Below are 20,727 nucleotides of genomic sequence, written 5' to 3'. Positions count from 1 at the left end.
ATTTTTTTTTTCTCCCCCCAGTTCAAAATATGTCATATTCATTTTTCCAGTGTGGGCGTAGGAAGAGAAAAAAAAAGACTCCAAGTATTCAAGTGTGATGAATGTGCACTCAAGTAACTTAATTGTTACTTGGCTGTAATTGTAAATATTGTAATTATTTTCAGCATTCTTGCCAATGTGGAATGTGGCTTTCACATTTCTAACCACATCGCTTGCACTAAGATTTTATTCTTGAAAGTACTCGATTGCAGTGCAATTTTTCAACGTTAAAATGATGACCTCAATCTTTTTCTGCGCTGAAATGATTCATGTAACGTTCCAACTGCCTTACGTAACCCTTTCACTTTTCTTGTCACAAATCTCGTGCACGTTTCTTTGTGATTTTGTTGCCTGAGAGGCGTCCAGAGTCACACAGCTGGGGCATGTTGTCTGCTTTTGGCCTTTAGATGTCAGTGTTGTTCTCACATCTTGAAATTTACAGTACAGCGTAAGCGCTGACATTTTACTCATCGGGAATATGAAATGTGGTCGCCGTGGTAACAACCTCCAACGCCTCCGGGGTGAATGAATGAATGGCTGCACATTGCCAATTATTTGGTTGACCTTTTCACCACGAGCAGCCATTTTATTAACTGAACACTTTGTTTTGTGTGCGTGCATATTAATTACAGTGATGCTAGCAGGCTCACGTAGCAACACAGACCAAATCCACTTCAAAGCTTCTTCATGACCTTCATTCAGTGACAATGTGAATAGTATTCTGACTTCATATGTTTTCCAGGTAATATTTGGACTTGATCAATACTGATGAGACTATATTTTCCAATTGCAATGCTAAAAGAAAATTCAGATTTTACGAGACTAGAATAGCAATTGTGGAGGAGAAAAAAAAAGACTTAAAAGTGCTCATCTGTAATGCGGGCCATCTTTTGTTGAAACGGCATCGTGGCGCCTTTTGCTATCCCTCCATCCAGTGCGCTGGGCCACTTGCAGGTTGCCGCGGCAACGGCGGCGTTATCGGAGAGGCGGCGATCAGGTGACTCCGCCACAGGAAGGCGAGGCGTCAAGTCGCCTCGGTCAGATCACCTTGCAGCCTGCAAGTGGCAACACGCACCACTCCACTGAACCCCCACCCAAGCCGTGCATTAGACTAATTCATCGGGGTGCCTTAACTTAATTACATGAGCTGAGCGCAACGCGTGCAAAGCACACATGCACTGGTGGCCCACAATTGGCCAATTTGGTTTCCAATTGTAATGGTTGGTTTGGGAATGTTGCATTTTACACTTTGGTGTTTAGCCTTTTGTTTGTCATTTCGTTGAAGTCTTTTACATCAAATTTCATATTTGAACCTTCGTTTTGCCATTTTAATTTCAATTTTAGGTCAACTTTGAATTTTGAACCGAGTTTAATTTGAACTTTTAATGTGAGGTTTTGATTTGTATGTAGTCATTTTATTTTCAGTTTGAATTCAAATCAAAATTTCTATGTTTTTGTTAGTTTTCATATTCAAAAATTAAATTGGAATTTCAAGCTTTTGTTTTTATTTACATTGTATTTTTCACTTCACTTTACATGTAAAATTTGAAATTTGAATGAAGTTGAATTTAAACTTTAAATGTGTTTTTTAATTGCTTTTTACCTCATTTACCTCAATTTATTAAGTGTAGTTTGAATCTGAATTTTAAATTGAGTTGAATTTTTGTTTACATTTTTATGCCCCCCAGAAATACATTGATTTAAAATTTAAATTTAGAAATTCCAATGTTTATTTTTTAGCTATTTTTTTTCCATTTCCTTTCAAATCCTTTTATTATTGTATTTTTAATTTAAAAAAAAATCTAAACTAATTTTGTATTTTAATTAACTGATAAGGCTTTTGTCTTTTATATATTTTTAAATTTATCCTTTTAATTTTTGTATCTTTATGTAAATATTTATTTCAACTACAAGAAATGCAATCAATGTTTTCTTTGTCTTTTCTTATTTTATTTTTTTATTTATTTATTTTTTAAATTCATGCCCAATCCAATTTATTTTTTTACATTTGTCTTGCATCTTTAGTGTTGAAATGTTTGTGTCATTGGCCTGAATTGTAAAGTGTTGTCCAAGGAGCGACACTTGATCCACTTTTCGGGTGATTTGAGCAAGCCTGACTACTATTGCGTTTCAAAAAGCGCTTTGGGGAGGCGGGCAGGCTTGTTCGTGACACGCCAGGAGATGTTGAAGAGGAGGAAGATTAAGAAGAGGAGGAGGAGGATGCAGATGAGGAAGCAGCGCCAATGCAAGCAGTGAGGACACAAACGCACGTGGACACTGCAGATAAGCCCAGCATGAATTTGGGTGAGTACAAAACAATTTTCACTTTCACCCTAAAATTGGAAAGCAGTCACCTGTTGTGTTGCCATGGTGATGTGTGTGTGTGTGTGTGTGTGTGTGTGTGTTTATGCAGCACAGCATGTTATTACAATGGATGAAACCTTTTTAACCGCTTTCAAGCTGATCAATTGACTTTACGATTACATTTTTTTGGTGTTTTTTTTCCTCCCAAAATTCTGAGAACATTAATCTCGTAACACCTAAGTTTAACTGTTTTTAATTGAATGTAATTTTTTTAAGTCTGAGAGGTTACGTTGTTTTTATTTTTTTCTCCGATTATAATGACATTAGTCTCGTAACACTCTTTGTTTTTTTATCCAGTAATATTATACAACTTTTCTCTTGCACTTTATTTCCACATGAAAATTCAGACTTAAATGATGTGTTCTCATTTTTTTCAAGTGACTTTTACATTTTGTAGAGAATCGTACGTAATAGTGACTTTAGTCTCACAACTACATTTTTTTCCTAATGAGGTTGTTTTTTCTCCTTTCCTGCAGAATTAAAACTTGGCTCTTGAGATTTTTTCCAGAAAATTACCACTTCAATTTTATGTCACAATTGTAATCCCATTTGATTGAAAATTAAGTTAGTGTTGCGAAATCCCTTTGAGAATTATGACATCTTGTAGTACTTTTATTTTCTCCCTCCATAACATTGTGACTTCATTATTATTCTATAGCTTATTCTTGAAAATGACCATTTCAGACTTAAGTCGTAGTAATGTGACTGAATGTTTTGCTTTTTCATTCGAAACGCAAACATCGCCAACTAGTGGCCTGGCATGCTTATCCATCTTTTATTTGTTGTTTTTATGTCAAATGTAAAAACAATATAGTGAAATATGACAAATTCAATTGCACTTAAATAAAAGCGCAAGCCAAGAATAACATTTTGATTTCTTGTTTTCACGTATTAAAAAAACGCCTTTTTTTTGTTTTGTCATTGATGTGCAAATGTCCCCTTGGCGAATGTCCCCTCACCATGTTTGCAGTTACTTCCTGTTTATGTGTGGCTTGAGCATTTTGACTTCATGCTTCAGATTGGTGCGAGGCTACGGCGGATGCCGCCGCCATGTCTGGAAAAGAGCCGCAAGATGACGACAAAGCCAAGCGGCCGCTCTACTGCTCGCTCTGCAAAGTGTCCGTCAACTCGACCTCACAGCTGCAAGCTCACAACAGCGGTGAGTGAGATGCTCAAAAGGCAACCACGGGTGCAAAAAGTCGACACAGCCCTTTGCAAATGGAAAGATTTGGGGATGTAAAAATAGGAGACCATGATAAATCCTTTGGAAAATGTCCGGCAATTGTTTCAAGAGGGTAAGTAAAAATGAAGTGAAATAATGTGGTTGCAAAAGTGTGCACACCCCCTTATAACTGGATCAGGACACAACTGGCAACATTCAAAGTGCCTCTGACGAGCGACCAAATAAAGTTCGGCTGTTGACTGTATGTCGAGGCACCAAGCACAAGACCATGCTCGAGGCCAAGAGTGGCGACGGCGCCATCGAGTCCTTCCCCAGAGTCGGCGGCAGCAAGGCCAAGACGCCCCCGGCCGAGCCGGCCGGCGGCCTCCGGGACAAAACCTTCCGCTGCCACATCTGCGACGTGCACGTCAACTCGGACACGCAACTCAAACAGGTCGCCGCCGCTATTCCAAATTCACTTCACTGGCCTGCATAATAATATATCATATATTCTTTTTTTACTGAACATCATTCAATAAACTTTATTCATTTATTTTTTCCATTGTTGTTGGTCATAGGATTTCAAAGTAGGGTTTTGCGGCTCTTGTACTTGCAGCACATCAGCAGCCGGAGGCACAAGGACCGAGCGGCGGGTAAAGTAACCAAGCCCAAATTCAAGCCGTACGCGCCGGGACGGCGGCTGCACACCTTCCAGCCGGTCAGTTGCCACAACCTTTCATGCTTATTTTTTCACTGCAAATTTGGATATGTGAGTCTCAGCTGTCTTTGTTTGAAATGTTCCACTGCTGCCTGATTCGGCGCCTGATTGAGTGGCAACAAAACATCCCCAATCTGCCCTTTTCCAGAAGAACCACGACCGGCTCAAACCGGCATTGGCACCGGCGCTGACGGCCTCGTCTTTCCTGCATGGCCAGCTGGCGGCCGGCGTGTCGTCGCTGCCGGCCTTTCCTGTCCGTCCCGCTGCCAACGCCGCCCCGGCCCTCTTCCATGTTCCGCCCCTCCCGCAGGCACTCATGCATCCGCCGCTTGTGTTTCCTCACTACTGAATAAAGTTCGGGGTTTTTCCCCTCGCTCATCACGCGCGGTGTTTGTGATTTGCAACTCTTTCAAGCTCCACTTTGTGAGTACTGACATTTACTTTTATTTTCATATTTTATTGTAGCAATTTCATTTTTATTTTTGTAAGTTTGTTTCATTTAAATTATTGTGATCTTTGTATGAATCATCGAAAGGTTAAGTTTCCATTTTGTGATATTTCAATTATAAATATTTCTTCAAGCTAAAGTATGTACAGTACTTTGTTTAGGGCTAGTTATTTATATATTTTACTGAAATGTGGTTTTGTTGTTGCTTTTTTAAATACATTTTTGAATATTTTAATAAGACATCATTATTTTTAGCTTTTAATATTTTTTAAGATAATCTACTTAGTCATTGTAATTTTCAAAATATCTTAATTTGTGTTTCTAGTATTTAAATTAGTTTGTATATTTTGTTTTATTTATATTTCAATTGTATTTCATGTTTGAAAATATGTATTTAGTCTATAATGTTGATTAGAGAATTCAAAATGAAAACATTCACAGTAAATGACGTTTTAAATACATTTGATATACATACAACTATACCATCAATACATGAATACAAGAACTAAGGGGATAGAAGCACACTAAAAAAATATTTCAATGATACAAAATCAAAACATTTTCTCAGTAGTTTTCGGGTCACCGTCCTGCGAAGGCGCCCTCTATCGTGCAGTTTACCCCGGAAGTGACGCCTTTTCTCGTGGCGCCCAATCAGCGCTCGTGGCACGCATTTCGAACGTTCGTTTGCGGAGGGTGAGAAGAGGCGACGGCTTCCATCGCTTGATTCCGCGATAATAATGTAACGTTTTTCTTGTTGGTCGGATAAAACACGCTTTCATTTGTTCAAGCAAGCACTGGATGACGTGGATACAAACAACTTGGGGTAGGTTTTCGGTCGAAATTGGCTGTTTTGAAGGTCGCTTGACGTGAAGCTAACAGCTAGCTAGCGAGTCTAGCTGCTGTTGTCATTTCAGCCATTTTGGGGATTGAACTTGTGTTGAGGCGTTTGGATGATTTTCAGGTAGTCTTTTGTTGTTGCTGCTGCTAAAGAGCCATGATGAGGGAACCGGTGCAGAAAAAGCCCACGCGACACACTCTGGAGGAGATTAAGGACAAAATGAAGGAGATGCGCAACAAGCAGCTGACACGGGCCGCGGCACACGGCAGGGGGGCCGGAGGCAGACTCGCCCACAAAAGCTCCAGTAACAACAGTCGCTCCTCACCTTACCCCCTTTTTGTTAGGATTTTTTTTTTATTGATTTTTTGTTTGTTTACTGCTTGCATTTGTTATTTACATTTTATTAGGCGTTCTTTAACACAATTTCACATTTGATCTTTTTATAGCAATTTAAAAGGAATGTCTTTTTTACTCGAGCTTGTTTTTTGTTGTTGTTTTTCTTACATAATGCAAAATGTCTTTTGTATTTATCTAATTTACACTTGCTTTTTTACACCTTTCAATGTATATAATTTTATTTTGTTTCCGTGTTTTGATAAGTCTACTTAAACTCTTATGAACAATGAAATATTTATTAATAGCTCTTCCTTATACAATATTGATTTTTATTTTTATTTATTTTTTTAAAAGTATATACAGGATATTAGTATTTTTCTATCAGATATTTCACAAATTTATTTTCATTTGGATAGCATTTCAAATATTTAATATTAAACACTGCACTGTACAGTTGTATATCATTTATTTGCACGTTGATTTAATTGTTTTTATTCAATTCGTTTTTAAAGTAGTCTTTTTAAGATGCTATAATTGCATGTCTTTCCCCCGTTTTTCAAAAAGTGTTTTCCTCACATGTAGTACAGTATCAGTTAATGTCTGGTGGCTTTGTTGCGGGCCTCAGGCAGCTTGGCGCCGGGCGGCCTGCTGGCGGCGGTGCAGCAGAACAACACGGCGCTTGCGTTGGCGCTGCAGGCAGAGAAGGAGAAGGTGCGGCAAGCCAACGCCATCATCCTGCAGCTGAAGCAGTCCCTCTTCATCCACATGACGCTGCTCAGGAGGAAGCTCCGGGAGGAGCAGGCCCTCGCCACTTCCTCTCGACTGGTAACAATGTCATTATCATCCCGCCATCATTAGGAATGTTTGCAGATGAGCCATTTATCCATGTGGTGTTTTGATTCAGGCTGAAGCGTCACACCTGCCCGTGGAAGCAGTTGTGGAGTCACCAAGGTACAATTTTCTTTTAATGTCGTCTTTCATAGTCGTTTGAATAAATAACCTCAATTTTCTAACAAAGATTGCTTGGAATTGTGTAGGAGAGAAAAGATCGGCGAGGGCAAGATGTGTCAGGTCTCCCCCATTTGTGCAGGTACACACAATAAGATATGCAGATTTATGCAAATAGGTTTATTTTATGTAAGTCGGTGTGTGTGTGTGCGGGGGGGTGTGGGTGTGTGTGTGTGTGTGTGGGGGGTGTGCGCGTGTGTGTGTGTATGTATATAAATTTGTCGGTGGATATTTGTGTCGGTATATGTAAGCATTCGGTGTTTGTAAAAGGATGTTCGTAAGGATGAAATTGTGAAGCTTGCAGTCATTGTTGCCAAAATGCGCGCAAGCGATGTGCGTCTTGTGTCTGGTACATTGGAGTGGATGGGGGTACACTGGAGTGACGACCGAGTTTGGACACCCATGCTATACAAGCTCGCTGTTCAGGGCGTCCACGTGTGAAATCGCTGCGCCTGTGGCTGGGACCTGACACGGCTGCCGCATGCTGGGATATGGCCAATTACCACTCAGCGGAAAGTAGTTTTCCTTATCCAAGCCATCTATCTAATCGGAGAAAAGCTTAGTAATACCGCATATCAAGTATTCAAGCGGAAGTCAACCCAAGCATATTTTTTTTCAAGAATATGTTCTATGCAAGCCCACTAGTTGAAACACTGCATTCTGATTCATTTTGCATTTGTGGAATATAAGTTCAGCAGCAAAATGCACCCGTTTTTAGCCACCTCTGGGGGCGGCCATTTTGTATTCTGTCGACTGAAAATGACATCACAACTGACCACGGCTGACCTGTTTTCTGAATCTGGACCGCGATTGGTCGTTGTGAGCAGTTGTGATGTCATTTTCAGTCGACAGAAGGCAAAATGGCCGCCCCCGGAGATGGCTAAAAACCAGTGGATTAACACTTATTCCACAAACGCAATATTTATCAGAATGTCCTGTTTCAACTAGTGGGTTTGCATAGAACATATTCTTGGGAGAAAAAAAATGTTTGCGTTGACTCCCCCTATAACAAGAAATCCAGCCATCCTACATGCCAGGTGCTTTTGATCAGCTCGGACGACAACCAGATGGGTTAGCACAGGACTGTTAAATTCCATTGTAAATATCAGATTTGCAGATGCCAATGTTTGGGCGTTGTGTGTTGTCACCTCATGGATGTTATTTATTTATTTCGTGCCGACTCTCTGCCAGTACAATAGCAACCTTTGACTTTGTATTGGCAGAGTCTCCTAAAATGGACGTCCAGCCTGACTTTGTCCAAATGGCGCTGCCTCCTACGGTGATGGCGAGGGAAGGACGCGGCGACAGGGAACGGAAGCTCAGGAGGCGGTCGGACCGCGTGCGCTCCATCAGCGAGGTGAACTTGGGGGCGCTCAAGGGGGAACCCGCCAAGCAGCGCGAAGAACGCCAGGAGGCTTTGAATGTGGACGATCCCATCGGCACGCGGGACTCTGAGCCACCCGTCAATACTGGCAAACACGGCCGCCAACGGCCACGGCCCAAAGCGGAGGCGCCCGCGCGCAAGCCCCCCGAACGAGGACGCAAGCCCGAGCGAGCGCCCCTAAAAAAACCCTGGGAGAACCCAAAGCGCAGGGCGCGCTCCAAGAGCCGTGAGCGCCGCGCGCCGCCCCCGCAGCAGCTCAACACCTCGCTGGGCTTTAACGACACCTTTGACTTTGACTGCGAGGAGGCCGTCCACATCACGCCCTTCAAGGCCAAGCCGGACCACCCCGAAGGTCGCCCCGAAGGTGAGCCTTCAGCAGCGGACCCCAGCTCGCCTTTGTCGCCGTCCTCAGACTCAGAAGACGGCCTGTACGTGCCGAAGAAGAAGGCCAGGAGGGGGTGCGTGTCCCCCGAGACCACCAAGTTCATCGCCACTCGCAGGGGACGGCCCCCCAACACAAACAGGAGCCCAACAAAATCCGGTCAGCACGGACATTATGAGACGCGATTTCTGTTTGTTTTCGTTGTTAATGAGTAGCCGTGCATTCCCCCTTACGGCGTTAGTGGAGCACAAGTGGCGGCAGGTGGAGGCGCAACCCAATCAGGAAGTTGATGGCACCCACCCATCAAGTTTCTCAAACAGTCCTCACTTGACAACGCGTCGGCAAGGTCAGTCGACACCCATCTGTTCTTGTCGCGTGTGCTCATGGCTGCATCCGTACGGACTACGGTGTGAACGCAAGTACGTGTGTGTCACTAAGTCATTAGGGCTGGCACTATCCGCCCTTTTGTCAGTCGATTGTCCTATAAATGATTCCATTGAGTAATCTATTCAGTCGGATGGATTTGCGGATGCCTCAACATTGTGCTGCCGTCGGCAACTTTTTGTGGTCGACTCGCATCCTACGTCAAAGTTTTGTCCATTCCATATTTGTTCACAAATCGGTACTATTGGTCCTTCCATGAATGTGTATGTGGTCTTTTTACAAGTTAATATTCAGTGCTGAAATTGGCTTTTGCGCTCTTATACAATGCAATGTTTACGGTTGAACAAACATGCCGTTTTGGGGCTCTCCCCAAGTGCATGTATGTCAATCGGTCGGTAGTTTCTGGCCGAAGTGGGTGTGCAAATGGATAAAGGTATAGCGCAACTGGCGTCGGGCGAATATTTTATGATTTGTCTTCCCAGAAGCTCTGAGGCAGGACACGGTGGGCGCCCCCTTGCCCTCGGTCAGCGGCCTGGCGGAGGTTGACATGACCATTGATGACGTCCTCTCCCGTTTCGGGGACTCCCTCAGCCAAAGCCAACCTGCGCCGCCGGCGCCGGCCGACCACGCGCTACGGCGGCAACACCGGCCAGTGACCGAGCGCAAGAAACGTATGTGGTCATTCCCAATGCTACCCATTTGGCCACTGGGTGTTAGCTTGGCGTTAGCGCTGGCCTCCTTTTCTCCCGGCAATCAGTGTGTGCACGTCACGTCTCTCCAGGTGGGCTGGGCGGCTCCGGTCTGCACGCCGGCTTGAGTCTGAGTGACGTGACCAATCTGTCACCCGCAGCCTGCCGCCGCTTCTCCCGCCCCGCCGCCCGAACGCCGTGCTCGTCCACGCCGGCGCCGCCACGGATGCGCCGGCGCACCCTGGTGGTGGACTACAAGGAGCCCTCGTTAAATGCGTACGTTCGCGCCGTTTCGCGAAAGCTCCAAAAGTCTACTTTGGATTTTGGAATAGTATTGATCAAAAGATGCAGGATGAAAATGACGTATGTTGTTTGACCGACGCCTTCTTTCCTCAACAGGAAACTCCGGCGCGGGGACAAATTCACCGACTTGCAATTCCTCCCACCGGGCTCGCCCATTTTCAAGACCAAGTTGAAAGGCAGGAGGTCCCGAGCGTCCGCCGGCACACACGACAAACTGGGCAAATATAACGAGTCGTTTGTCGGATGTCGCTGATGCTGTTCCCCAAAAAGTCTTTGCAACTGAGTGTGTTAAAAAAAAGCAAATTGGTGGTCAAATATGTGGAGATTAGTACAAAACGGGAAGTCGATATTGCCCTTGTTCTTTCTAATTTAACACAACTCTATATGGACACTGTTAATTGTATGAGACACGTCAAAATGAGGCCCCAAAAAGTCCATTTTAATATATATATATATATATATATATATATATATATATATATATATATATACATTTATTTATTTTTTCCCAAATTTTCAGATTAGCCTTCATTTCATTTGTAATAACTGCAAAGAGCATCGACAATTTAAAAAACAAAACAGAAAGACGTCATGGGAAATTACAACATGAGTACGTACGTTTTTTTTTTGTTTTTTTTTGCCTCACTTTATAAGTCTAAATTGGCAACAGTAGTATGAAGTCCATTAATAAACGAGGCACAACATATATTTTCCTCTTTAAAATGAGTATATTCCTTTGTTATGGAATGCGTATTTTGTTCCAAATGGAGTCTCTGCAATAAAATGAGTAGCTTTTCAACAAACAAGTCAATCATTTTGCACTTAACAATGAGTCTCATTTTGCAATCAAATGTATTTTCGTGGTGAACCAATTAGGACTGCTGCAAACAAATCTAATTGGAATCAATTATCCGATCCGTAATCTTTTTTTTTTTTTTTTTTTCCTGGTCCTAGAAACAAATACTGTATCTCCTTTCAATTTAAAATGAGTGCCTTGTTTCACTATAACACAAATGCTACATTGTATTACAAAATGGGTCGTGAAGTTTTTAAAAAAAAAATTCAGCAGCTACCCATTTAGTCATAATCCAAAATGTCAAATTGTATTTTTTAGTTCCTCATTGACTTCACCTATCGGAGCACAATTACCAACACTGATTATAAGGAGCCGCCAACCTCCCCCCGCCACCACCAATAATTTTTTTTTCGTAATGATTATCATAGGTTTCAGTTTTCAATGTTCTTTTAGTTTGAGATTGTACAAAGACCGGACAAAAGGTTCTTAATGAACACGACACACTCTTTACAACAAGCCTTTACATTTTATTCCGTCTATAAAAGCGACTAATACTGCGTCGTTAAAACCAACTGTACAAAGAGCGCCTCTTATAAAAATGTTGTTGTTTTTTTCTTCCTGAATACAAAACAGAAAAACTACACAGTATTGCACAAAGTATAAAGTTGTCGATCTCTATCTGCAGCACAAATATATATGGTAAGAGAAAATAAATTAAGACTTAATTGGATTGGTTAGACAGCAGTCAAATAGTCCGGAAAGGAAAATGCTTGCGTTAATTAGAAGAAAAAGTGCAATTTTTGATAGTCACGCGGCTGCCCTACGTGAAAGAAAATCCACCTTCCGTACATTTTTCATGCACGTAGAGCAAAGAGGAGGGCGACGCGGCCGCCGCTGCGTTTTTGGCAGGGTGGCGACGGAAGACGTAAGCTACTTGTCGATGAGGCCGGCCTCCTTGATCTTGCTGTAGAAGAACTTCTCGAGGAGGTTGGCGCACTTGTAGTACTCGCTCTCGGGCGGGTTGTACTCGCGGCAGTTGGTGAAGACGCGCTGCATGTCGGCCAGGAAGAGCTTGCGCGTGGTGTAGTAGCGACTCTTCAGACGCTCGCTCATCGTCTTCAGGTCTGGCGCCGTACGCGCGTTGGGACAGGTTTGCGGCACGTAAAAAAAAAAAAAAAAAAAAAAAAGCCTTAGCACGCGTCAAATGTCTTTCTGTACATGTGACCATACACGATGCCCCTCAAAAAAAAAAACACCTTACTAGTATACCGGCGGTGGCAAATGCAGATCCGGAAAGTAAAAACACTGCCACAGTTTGGCTTTAGCCACACACAGGTGCTTCGAATCAACCGGGAGGTCAAAGAGCGAGCTGTCGGGAGCTGGGGTTTTATGTTGTGCTTGAGTTGTTGTTGTGAATGCCTTACTTCCATGTAGGGCTGCCACAAACTATTAGCGTATTGGCCCGAATATAAGACGGTGTTTTTTGCATTGAAATAAGACTGAAAAAGTGGGTGTAGTCTTATATTCGGGGTCTAGACATTATAGCCATTCACGACGCTTGATGGCGCCAGATATCATTGAAGCGAATGCTGAACTCGAGTCCGCAGGCCAAAGCAACCCCTGTCACGTGAGGATGACGTGCTATGGGAGGAGCCAGAGGTTGGGACTAAGGACAGCGACACTGAGCACAGCGAGGCAGATAATTGTTTGCGAGGAGTAATGTTCTGTCATGATAGAGCTCAGCTACTCTCCAAGTTAAACCAGTTTGCATTATTCTATTGCAATCTTTTTCCATATTCAGATTGGTTTCAAGACTACAGTCACAGTTAGACTTCACTTTACTGGTTAATGCAGTTGTTGCAATTTTGTTGTTTGATCACAATAGACTGGTTTATTTACGTTTCAAAAACTAAAAGCCATTCATTTACGAATGTGATTGCACTTTAGTTTACATATTTGAATGTTGAGATATTAAGATTTGAATGAGGCAATATGACGTGCCGTTTCTCTCAAATATATTGTTAGAGTCATTTGTTTCAGATGTACCGTAATTATTTTCCGTATAAAAATGAATTTGGTGTTCCAAAAAACTTTTTTCAAACTTGAGTCTTGAAAAAGAGGGGGTCGTCTTATAATCAGGGCCGTCCGTCTTATATTCGGGCCAATGCGGTATTTGACTAGTCGACTAATCACTAACAGTAGCCGCCATTAGTCGACTAATTGGATAGTATATCAATCGCGGCAAATCGCAGCAGCGAGCTGCTGCTCTTATAATAAGCATCATTCGCTTACAGCTTGAATTCTTTATGCACAAACTAATCATGAAGACAATTAAGGCGATAGTACATTCAACTTGTATTAAACTTTGCAACTTAAGCCATCATTCCTTCCTGGCATGTTTAGAAATAAGGGAGAGACTTAAATTGATGGCGATACTCTGGCCTTAAAATCTTTAGCTCTAATTCTTTAGTGCGCTTTAGAATTGAACCAAAACTTTGCAGAGTTGCACTAGTACAGTGAAATTATCTATGAATACAAAAAGAAGTACAGTACTTGTACAGTACTTGCTCTGGGCTAAAAGAAAACTAGAATAAACACTTGTATTGGTTTTGAATTTTGTGTTAATTTAAACTTGATCAAAAAGGTTTTGTTTTTCTTCACTAGTATGCATCATTTAAAAGTAGTCAAATGATCTACACTTTACACAATAAACATGTGGTATGCACCTGTCAAAACAAAAAAAGACCTTTTTTTTGCACTATAACGTAGTATATTGCAACAAACCTAATTCTGGGTTTTATTGTTATGTGATGCCGATGAGTGGCACATATGTCGTTTTTGTGTTGAGGGCTGATATTTCCCACTTCAGGAATGCGTCACTCCATTGCGAGTGAGAAAGAGAGAGAGCGAGCAAGCAAGCGTGCGCTTCCTGCTTCGATGTCCGCCACGGGCATAAACACACGGTTTTGGTTGTTAATCAAGGCGAGTTTACTGAATAATGGCTGCTTAACCCATAGAAGATGCTACGATGTGTTTGTGTACCAAATAGGAGCATTACATCAAACACACCCCGTAACGTGTGCATGCTAACTGCAACTAGCTTCTGGACACAACTGTGCCTATGTCAGATATGATATCATGCATAAGCCATAACTTTCTTCCTTCCTTTTTTTTTTTTTTTTTAAATGATTGGGCATTCCCATCGTGCTGCCATGAAAGGCAGGTTTGCGTTGTATCGAGTAAGTATATTCGGTGAAATGCGCCGTAACTTTCGGACTCTGTTGCTAACACGAAATAGCCCTGACACTACTTTGCCCACAATGCTTCTGTTTACATCAGATATCACCCGGATTACCATCACTGCGCATGTGCGTTGCAGACAGGAAAACAGCCAGCGGGACAAGAGCGGGAGGCGGCAGTCTCGAGAGAAAAATAATGTGCCAAATAAGTACATATACATAAACGAACGACGCGTCGACGATTAAAATGAATTGTCGACGATTTTGATCGTTGACGCCATTAGTCGACTATTCTTGGCAGCCCTACTTCCACGGTGAGCTTGTGTTGTTGTGTGCAAACGACTGACCCATGGGGAAGCGGATGACTTGGTAGTAGCCCGGCGCCTCCGTTTTCTTCACGGGTTCCATGAAGGGCCAAGCGTTCTGGTGACTCTGATAGCAGAGACGACGGTGAGAGTCAAGCGCGCTTGCGTGTTACGCAGCACGTGTGCAAGTCACCTTGACGTGCTGCAGGATGGTCTTGAGTGCGCCGTACAGCTGCTCGGGGTCCTTGACGTCCTTCCTGCGGCCAGGGCGTCGAATGTTAGCCCCGCGTCACAAAGCGCCGCTCGCGTTCGCGTCACTCACCCTTTGGCCGGCGGCTTCCAGCCGGTTTCACCTGCCGACGCACGCACACAAGAGAGGTCAAATGAGGGAAGGCGGCAGGCGAGGGGGCTAAAGATGCCGCACTCACGGATGCCGGGGATGCTCTCGATGGGAATCTGCCTGACGCCGTCCTTGAAGCACGAAAGGCCCGGGTAGACTTTTCGAATCTGGATCTGCTTCCTCTCGATCAGCTTCTTGACGATCTGAAGCGGGGAGAAGGACGCGAACGTTCATCGCCATCTCGCACGCACTAACGTAGGTTGGCACACCCTACTTTGAAACCCTAACCCTAGTTTAAAGCCATGATATGCACACACACACTAGCTAACACGCACGCTCTTGCGCGCACACACACTTCTTTCTGCTTCTTGATGATGACGGAGAACTCGGTGTAGGGAATGCTGGGGTTGAGCTCGCAGCCCATGAGCGTGGCTCCCTCGTAGTCCTTGATGTAGCCCACGTACTTGGCCTTGGGCACCTTGATATCCTTGGAGAAACCCTGCGAGAGGTGGCGGCCCGTTAGCCACCCTTGTTAACAAGCGCCGCTCGCTAGGCTATACCTGCTTCTTGAAGTATCCGATGGCGTACTCGTCGGCGTAGGTGAGGAAGTTGAGGACGTGGTGCTTGATGTGATACTCCTTCAGGTGGTTCATCAGGTGCGTGCCGTACCCCTGCAAACACACCGCAATGACCACATAGTCGCGCGGGCCGCGTCCGCGCCGTATGTGCGGAAGTCGGCGTCGGCGAGTCATCGCACCTTGACCTGCTCGTTGGAGGTGACAGCGCAGAAAACAATTTCAGTGAAGCCTTGAGAAGGAAACATCCGGAAGCAGATTCCGCCGATCACGCGGCCGTCCTTAATGAGCGACAGCGTCTTGTGCTTCCTGTGCGAACAAACCAAAACAAAACGAACTGACGAAGGTTCGGGGGGGGGGGGGGGCGTGTGAGCGGTGACGCGACAACCGGGCTGCGACTCACGGGTCAAAGACGAGGCGCGTGATGTACTCCTTGGGCATGCGAGGCAGCTGGTGCGAGAAGACGTTCTGCAGGCCCACCAGCCACATGAGGATCCTCTTATTGGGCTTCTGGTTCAACGAGTTGCCGATGACGTGGAACTCAATCACGCCTCGGCGCTCCTCCAGGCGGGCCGCCTCGTCGCGGGCCGAGTGGGCTGACAACAGGCTGGTCTGATGACCGTTGACCCCCCCCCCCAAAAAAACCAGACTGAACACCAGGAAAGGTTTGCTTCACTGTGGCAGAGATGTCCTTTTGGATCCTTGTTGTGAGGGCGCCCCCTGGTGCTCACCTCCGGGACGGCGGCGGGGTCTGCCACGGTGGCCATCACCTCATTGATGAGCTCCACGGGGATGTCGCCCACCACCCTGGGCCTTTTGTTCTCCTCTTGGGGCAGGGTCTCCGAGGGCTTGCGCTTCTCGCCCGCTGCTACAAAAACGTGCGGCGTTGCAACGCGGTGGGCAAGGCGTTCAGAGGACACAGTTTGATACCGTACCGGGACTCCGCTCAAGCACTGTTGATGTTTTTCTGGCGGGACTGACGGCGCCGCTCGAGAGGTCCACGGACGACGCTGGGCTGATGCCGTAGTGCAAGGGCCTGGTCACCGGGGGCGCACCGACAACTAAAGATGGAAAAATTGGGTTCCCGGTCAACGGCAAACTCGGCTCGGTGCAAATAGAAAAAAAAAAAAAAATCTCAAAGTTTCCAGTGCGCGGATTAGTAGTTGTTGAATTGCAGAGAGTAAGCTCACGTCCATCCTTAGGTGAGCCATGCAACTTAGCAGTTCACTGTGACTCGCACGCACCGACTTGGGTACATCGAGCACACCGAGTATTTGCCGCGGCTCACCTGTATGGACGGGAATTAGACCTCCGGGTGCCCCTGGCAGGAGGTCTTGGTTCCAAATGGGCGAGCTGTGGCTGTAGACCTCCTCCTCCAGCATGGACAAGAACCTGAAAAGGCGGCGGGCCGGCGTTAGCCAATCGACACGGAGCCCGCGCCGCCGCTTGGACTTTTGCCGCTCTGACTTGGGAAAGTGTGTGAGGATGAGCGTTCGCTTCTCGGGCGGCAGCTTGTCCTTCTCCTGCCTGGCCTGCTCCAGCAGCTGCTTGCGCATGACGGTGAAGACGGAGCGCAGCAGCGTGCGGCCGAAGATCTGCGTGGTCTCGTAGCGCGGCAGGCTGTCGCAGAACTGAGGCACGTTGCAGTAGCACAGCCACCTGCCCGCACCAAGTATAGCTATGGAACATCCCTTTGGCTTTACTCCATGTCCAAGTCTACGTATATGAGGAGCCGTCACGGCAACTGCGCTTGCTTCTTTCTGAGCCGACGCCACGTGCGCGAGCGCGGCTACCTACCTGGTGTAGTTGGCCTTGTATCCAGCCGCGTCGTCGTTGGGGAGTCTCTGCCGCCTCTGCGACGGCGTCTCCAGCTGCCAGTAGTTGATCTGGTTCAGGAACATCTTGGCCAGCTCCACGATGGTCTGATGCTCTTTGGACGGCAGGTGGCTGAATTTGTACTGGACAAAGTTGTTGACACCCTGACGGCCGGGCCGACCGCGAGGTACGTTAAGAAACATCGGCGGGACGCTGGCCGTTCGGCCGGCTCGGGTCACGCCGGGTCACCTGCTCGATGCCGGGTCTCTCGAAGGGCGGACTCTCCTGCGCTTCCAGCGTGGGCTTGCCCATCTGGAGGATGCATTTCCTCAACAGCTGCCAGACAAACGCACGCAGTGCGATCACGTCAAACGCAAATGACATTTCCTCAAATTAATCGTTTTTGCCTTGATTAAATGTAGCTTTATGTCCTTCAAAAAAAACGGACTTTTTAATAACATTCCCCACCAATACAAAAGGACAATAAACAACATTATTCTTGACAGATTTCGGACGCGTCTCCCCAAATACATTCTCATGAAAGCCAACCCCCAAAATTGACTTTTTCATTTCAAACAAGTGTCTGGAATTTTAATGTCCTCCAATCAATTGATTTGGATAAAATACTCAATATTCAGGAAAAAAATACAACAAATCGACCGTTGCTATTTGTATTAGAATAATTTATGGTGAAAATCTGCACGTAATTGATGCCCATTGATATGCATTGCATGCAAAAAATAATCTAACCCACCCCAAAAAATATTTTTGAAAAACACTGAACATTAGTGTTTAAATGGGGCTGCGGGGGGCAAAACCAAAACACCCCAGATATTTTTAAAATATGGAAATAAAATCAGAATTGGCTGGCGCCAAACCGCGAGTATGAGGGGGTCGATTGTACCTATTTTTTTCTCACCCTAAATATAAAGTTCCCTCTTGAATTGCCCTTGTGACAAATCCAACGTTTTGGTCTTAAGCCCCCGTGCGATGGTCGCTTTTTGCGCGCTTACTTTGAAGAGGGAGAAGTAGACCTGCTTGGTGTCAGCGTCCTCCTCCTTGTGCACGCACGTGTACAAGTACTCCACATCCAGCACCATGCCCAGCAGGCGGTTGATCTCATCTTCGGGGACGCGCTCCAGGTGGCTCACGTGATCCCCTAAAAAGCAAAAAAAAAAAAAAAAAAAGAAACACGTTACATGACGGACGCATTTGGGCCTAGGCGTTTTGGCCAAACGCACCCAAAGCGTGCAAGCAGCTGCGGCAGGGCTGGCGCAGGTTGCCGGCGACGGGCTGCTGCTGCTGCTGCGGCTGCTGCTGCTGCTGCGGCTGCGGCTGCGGCTGCGGCTGCGGCTGCTCGCTGCGCGGCGGCGTGGCCGGCGGGTTCTGACTCTTCCAGCCGTTGCACTTGCACGCCCCCTCCGCCTGCTCAACCAAAACACAGCAAACGCACATGGGAGACATGGACTAAACAACCTTTTTTTGTTCATGAAAGAAAAAAAAAAAATCTTTCAGACAAACTTCGCGAACAACATTTGTCTGATTGTGACTCCTTTCCTGGAATAACTCGCAACTGCTCAGCATGATGCCGTTTTTTTCTTGCTGTAATTGGAGCAGTCTTTCCAAAGGGGCGGCGCCCCGGTCAACATGTTGAGTCCTGTCAGTGTCAGCTGGGAGGTGCTAGTGCGCATGCTCATGGAAACAACAACAAACTCCGCCCCCTCGCCTTGCCAGCAGCTGTCACCCTGTCAAAACAAAGGCCGTGTCTGCAAAAAGCTCCCAATGATCATCGCCCGACTCCTCAACGTTTTATTTGCAAGGAATAGCGGAGGCGCTCGAAAGCACTCCAGCTAGGAAGCTCCCCAAAGCCCTTTTTTGCCCCTTTTCCCCCAATGTTTACATCCGCCCCACCTACAAAAGCAAGCCTGCAGGAGGAAGGCCCGCGTTGGGAACACTGGTCCAAACCAGAAAAAATAAAGCTATATTTTCTGTCCGTGCTGTTGCACAAACGTGCATGCCAACGTGCAGCGCAGTAATGGCTCCCACGAATTTGCAGCCAGGGCGGTAGAAACCATCGAAGGCAACAAAATGCGCGAAAAGTAAAGACAAGCCGCCTCGGATGAGGATGATAACAATAATGGTCATGTCGATACGAAGCCCACCTTGCAGGACGAATAAACGCCGAGCTTCTCCAGCTTCCTGAGGCGAGGCGACGAGCGGAGCTGCGCCTTCTTGACGCTGATCCGCGCGGAGCCTCCGGCGGCGCCGGAGCCCTCGGCGCCCCCGGGGCCCGGAGCGGCCGGAGCCGAGCCTGCGGCGCCGATGGCCGGCGAGCCCTGCTGAATCCCCGCGCTGTCGGCCATGGTGCCTTCTCGGCGGCGGAGGCCGATCCCGACGGAGGGGGAGCGAACCCCCTCCCGCCCCGTCCGCCCGCTCCTCAAACCACCCCCCCCCCCCGCCCCCCTCCCGCGGTGCCGGTTGCCGGTGGCCGGTGGCCGGTGGCCGGTGGCCGGTGGCGGTGGTCGTCCGCCGGAGACCGAGCGCGTCTCTCGCCGCCGTCGGCGCTAGTCCGCCAGCGTAGGATCAGACATGGCGCTCGTCATTCTTTTCCATGTCGAGAGAGTGCTGCCATGGTCCGCCTGTGGGGGGCGCCCGCCGCGGCAAGGTGGAGGAGGCCCAATCCGCAGGAACCAGACCACACGAGACCAAAGGTACAGTACGTAAATCATTGATTTAATGGAAGAAATATTTCAATGGAAGGATGGATGGATGATCAAGCTTAGAATTTAATGAGAAAATAGCAGTCAGAAAAAATCGTGATGAAAGATGTGAAAAGGCTAATAGATTTACAGTCATATTCCAATTTTTATTTGTGAAACTAAAATAGAACATAGCATGGGACGGATCGAATAACGTATGGTCTATTTGTTTTGGATTCCCGGAAGTAGTTCCCGACACATTTCTCCTACTGACCGGAAGATGGCGACAACTTGGTGCCTAAAGACGATGTAGTGTTATTTAATCATAGCCAGGTAGCGATCCCCTTTTCCTCCAAATTTTTTTTTTTGGCCTGATCTTACCTCTAACAAGTGGTGCCCAAGTCCAATTTGAGTGGCAGGGCTCAGGAAACGGAACGCTCGCACCTGTCAAATGCTCCAAGGTGAACGGCTTCTTGGCTCTGGAGGCAAATGTGGAATCAAAATGATGACAATGCATGTGAAGAAGAGTTGGATTTATTCTAATCTTTCTTTTTTGTGTGTCGCCAGTCCAGACGCTGTGGCGCTTGGAGAGCAAGGCGCCAAACCTCCAGTGAGGATGTTTGCCTCCACTCTGTCACTGGGTGTGCACTGCCTGCCCGCCCGCCTGCCTGCCTGCCCGCCCGCCTTCCTGCCCGCCCGCCCGCCCGCCTTCCTGCCCGCCCGCCCGCCTGCCTGCCTGCCTGCCTGATGGGCTTTTTCTATGGAGCCGCGTGGCAAGGCAGCAATGCTTTCATGAAATCTTCTGAGATGTTCATTTTGTCTTTGTCCGGAGCGACTTGTGAAGCTTCCAAATCCTTGAATAAAAATTGCGATGTGATTTTTTTTGAGTTTCATGACCTTTTC

At 46.4% G+C, this 20,727-nt stretch overlaps 4 protein-coding genes across 8 annotated transcripts; 3 read left to right on the top strand and 1 right to left on the bottom strand.

Annotated features, from left to right (window-relative positions):
* Nucleotides 1-136: 136 nt before the first annotated feature.
* Nucleotides 137-4,664, top strand: LOC147131717 (zinc finger protein 385B-like). Its single transcript, XM_086014119.1, has 5 exons — nt 137-2,343; nt 3,422-3,562; nt 3,838-4,019; nt 4,182-4,283; nt 4,432-4,664. The coding sequence occupies exons 1-5, from the start codon at nt 2,283-2,285 to the stop codon at nt 4,630-4,632; spliced, it is 687 nt and encodes a 228-aa protein (XP_085870245.1). The 5' UTR covers nt 137-2,282; the 3' UTR covers nt 4,633-4,664.
* Nucleotides 4,665-5,372: 708 nt separating this feature from the next.
* Nucleotides 5,373-10,560, top strand: sgo1 (shugoshin 1). 2 transcript variants are annotated; one of them, XM_086014267.1, is made up of 10 exons: nt 5,373-5,554; nt 5,722-5,873; nt 6,531-6,730; nt 6,810-6,856; nt 6,943-6,995; nt 8,137-8,838; nt 8,921-9,025; nt 9,546-9,734; nt 9,845-10,028; nt 10,152-10,560. In XM_086014267.1, the coding sequence occupies exons 2-10, from the start codon at nt 5,726-5,728 to the stop codon at nt 10,306-10,308; spliced, it is 1,785 nt and encodes a 594-aa protein (XP_085870393.1). In that variant the 5' UTR covers nt 5,373-5,554; nt 5,722-5,725; the 3' UTR covers nt 10,309-10,560. The 2 variants fall into 2 exon arrangements, with proteins under 2 accessions (XP_085870393.1, XP_085870392.1); XM_086014266.1 differs by having other exon boundaries at nt 5,374-5,558; nt 5,697-5,873.
* Nucleotides 10,561-11,357: 797 nt separating this feature from the next.
* Nucleotides 11,358-19,773, bottom strand: kat2b (K(lysine) acetyltransferase 2B). 4 transcript variants are annotated; one of them, XM_086014261.1, is made up of 18 exons: nt 19,288-19,772; nt 18,367-18,550; nt 18,139-18,284; nt 17,375-17,461; nt 17,108-17,289; nt 16,778-16,969; nt 16,599-16,702; nt 16,246-16,371; nt 16,042-16,178; nt 15,714-15,922; nt 15,493-15,619; nt 15,296-15,406; nt 15,091-15,234; nt 14,824-14,938; nt 14,718-14,748; nt 14,589-14,652; nt 14,438-14,522; nt 11,358-11,975 (listed from the first exon to the last, which is right to left on the bottom strand). In XM_086014261.1, the coding sequence occupies exons 1-18, from the start codon at nt 19,486-19,488 to the stop codon at nt 11,782-11,784; spliced, it is 2,439 nt and encodes an 812-aa protein (XP_085870387.1). In that variant the 5' UTR covers nt 19,489-19,772; the 3' UTR covers nt 11,358-11,781. The 4 variants fall into 4 exon arrangements, with proteins under 4 accessions (XP_085870387.1, XP_085870388.1, XP_085870389.1 ...); XM_086014262.1 differs by having other exon boundaries at nt 16,042-16,175; XM_086014263.1 differs by having other exon boundaries at nt 18,367-18,870; nt 19,288-19,427.
* On the top strand, nt 14,708-20,701 carry LOC147131714 (uncharacterized). Its single transcript, XM_086014268.1, has 2 exons — nt 14,708-19,836; nt 20,392-20,701. Exons 1-2 carry the CDS (start codon nt 19,715-19,717, stop codon nt 20,570-20,572), a joined length of 303 nt encoding a protein of 100 aa, XP_085870394.1. The 5' UTR covers nt 14,708-19,714; the 3' UTR covers nt 20,573-20,701.
* The last annotated feature ends 26 nt before the right edge of the window (nt 20,702-20,727 follow it).

This window comes from Filicampus tigris, chromosome 18 (assembly GCF_054856515.1).
Source record: "Filicampus tigris isolate MCC_2025a chromosome 18, RoL_Ftig_1.0, whole genome shotgun sequence".
Lineage (NCBI taxonomy): Eukaryota > Metazoa > Chordata > Actinopteri > Syngnathiformes > Syngnathidae > Filicampus > Filicampus tigris.
Note: the sequence above shows the minus strand (reverse complement) of the source record. Positions and strands in the feature narration are given on the sequence as shown.

Coding starts and splice junctions, on each gene's coding strand:
- LOC147131717 (XM_086014119.1), top strand. CDS start 2,283: ATGCAAGCAGTGAGGACACAAACGCACGTGGACACTGCAGATAAGCCC. Junction 3,563..3,837: donor GCTGCAAGCTCACAACAGCG/GTGAGTGAGATG, acceptor CTGTATGTCGAG/GCACCAAGCACAAGACCATG. Junction 4,020..4,181: donor CGGACACGCAACTCAAACAG/GTCGCCGCCGCT, acceptor TTGTACTTGCAG/CACATCAGCAGCCGGAGGCA.
- sgo1 (XM_086014267.1), top strand. CDS start 5,726: ATGATGAGGGAACCGGTGCAGAAAAAGCCCACGCGACACACTCTGGAG. Junction 5,874..6,530: donor ACTCGCCCACAAAAGCTCCA/GTAACAACAGTC, acceptor TGCGGGCCTCAG/GCAGCTTGGCGCCGGGCGGC. Junction 6,996..8,136: donor GGTCTCCCCCATTTGTGCAG/GTACACACAATA, acceptor TTGTATTGGCAG/AGTCTCCTAAAATGGACGTC.
- kat2b (XM_086014260.1), bottom strand. CDS start 19,488: ATGGCCGACAGCGCGGGGATTCAGCAGGGCTCGCCGGCCATCGGCGCC. Junction 16,176..16,245: donor AGTGCTTGAGCGGAGTCCCG/GTACGGTATCAA, acceptor TTTTTGTAGCAG/CGGGCGAGAAGCGCAAGCCC. Junction 15,923..16,041: donor ACCCCGCCGCCGTCCCGGAG/GTGAGCACCAGG, acceptor AACGGTCATCAG/ACCAGCCTGTTGTCAGCCCA.
- LOC147131714 (XM_086014268.1), top strand. CDS start 19,715: ATGGCGCTCGTCATTCTTTTCCATGTCGAGAGAGTGCTGCCATGGTCC. Junction 19,837..20,391: donor CAGACCACACGAGACCAAAG/GTACAGTACGTA, acceptor GTGTGTCGCCAG/TCCAGACGCTGTGGCGCTTG.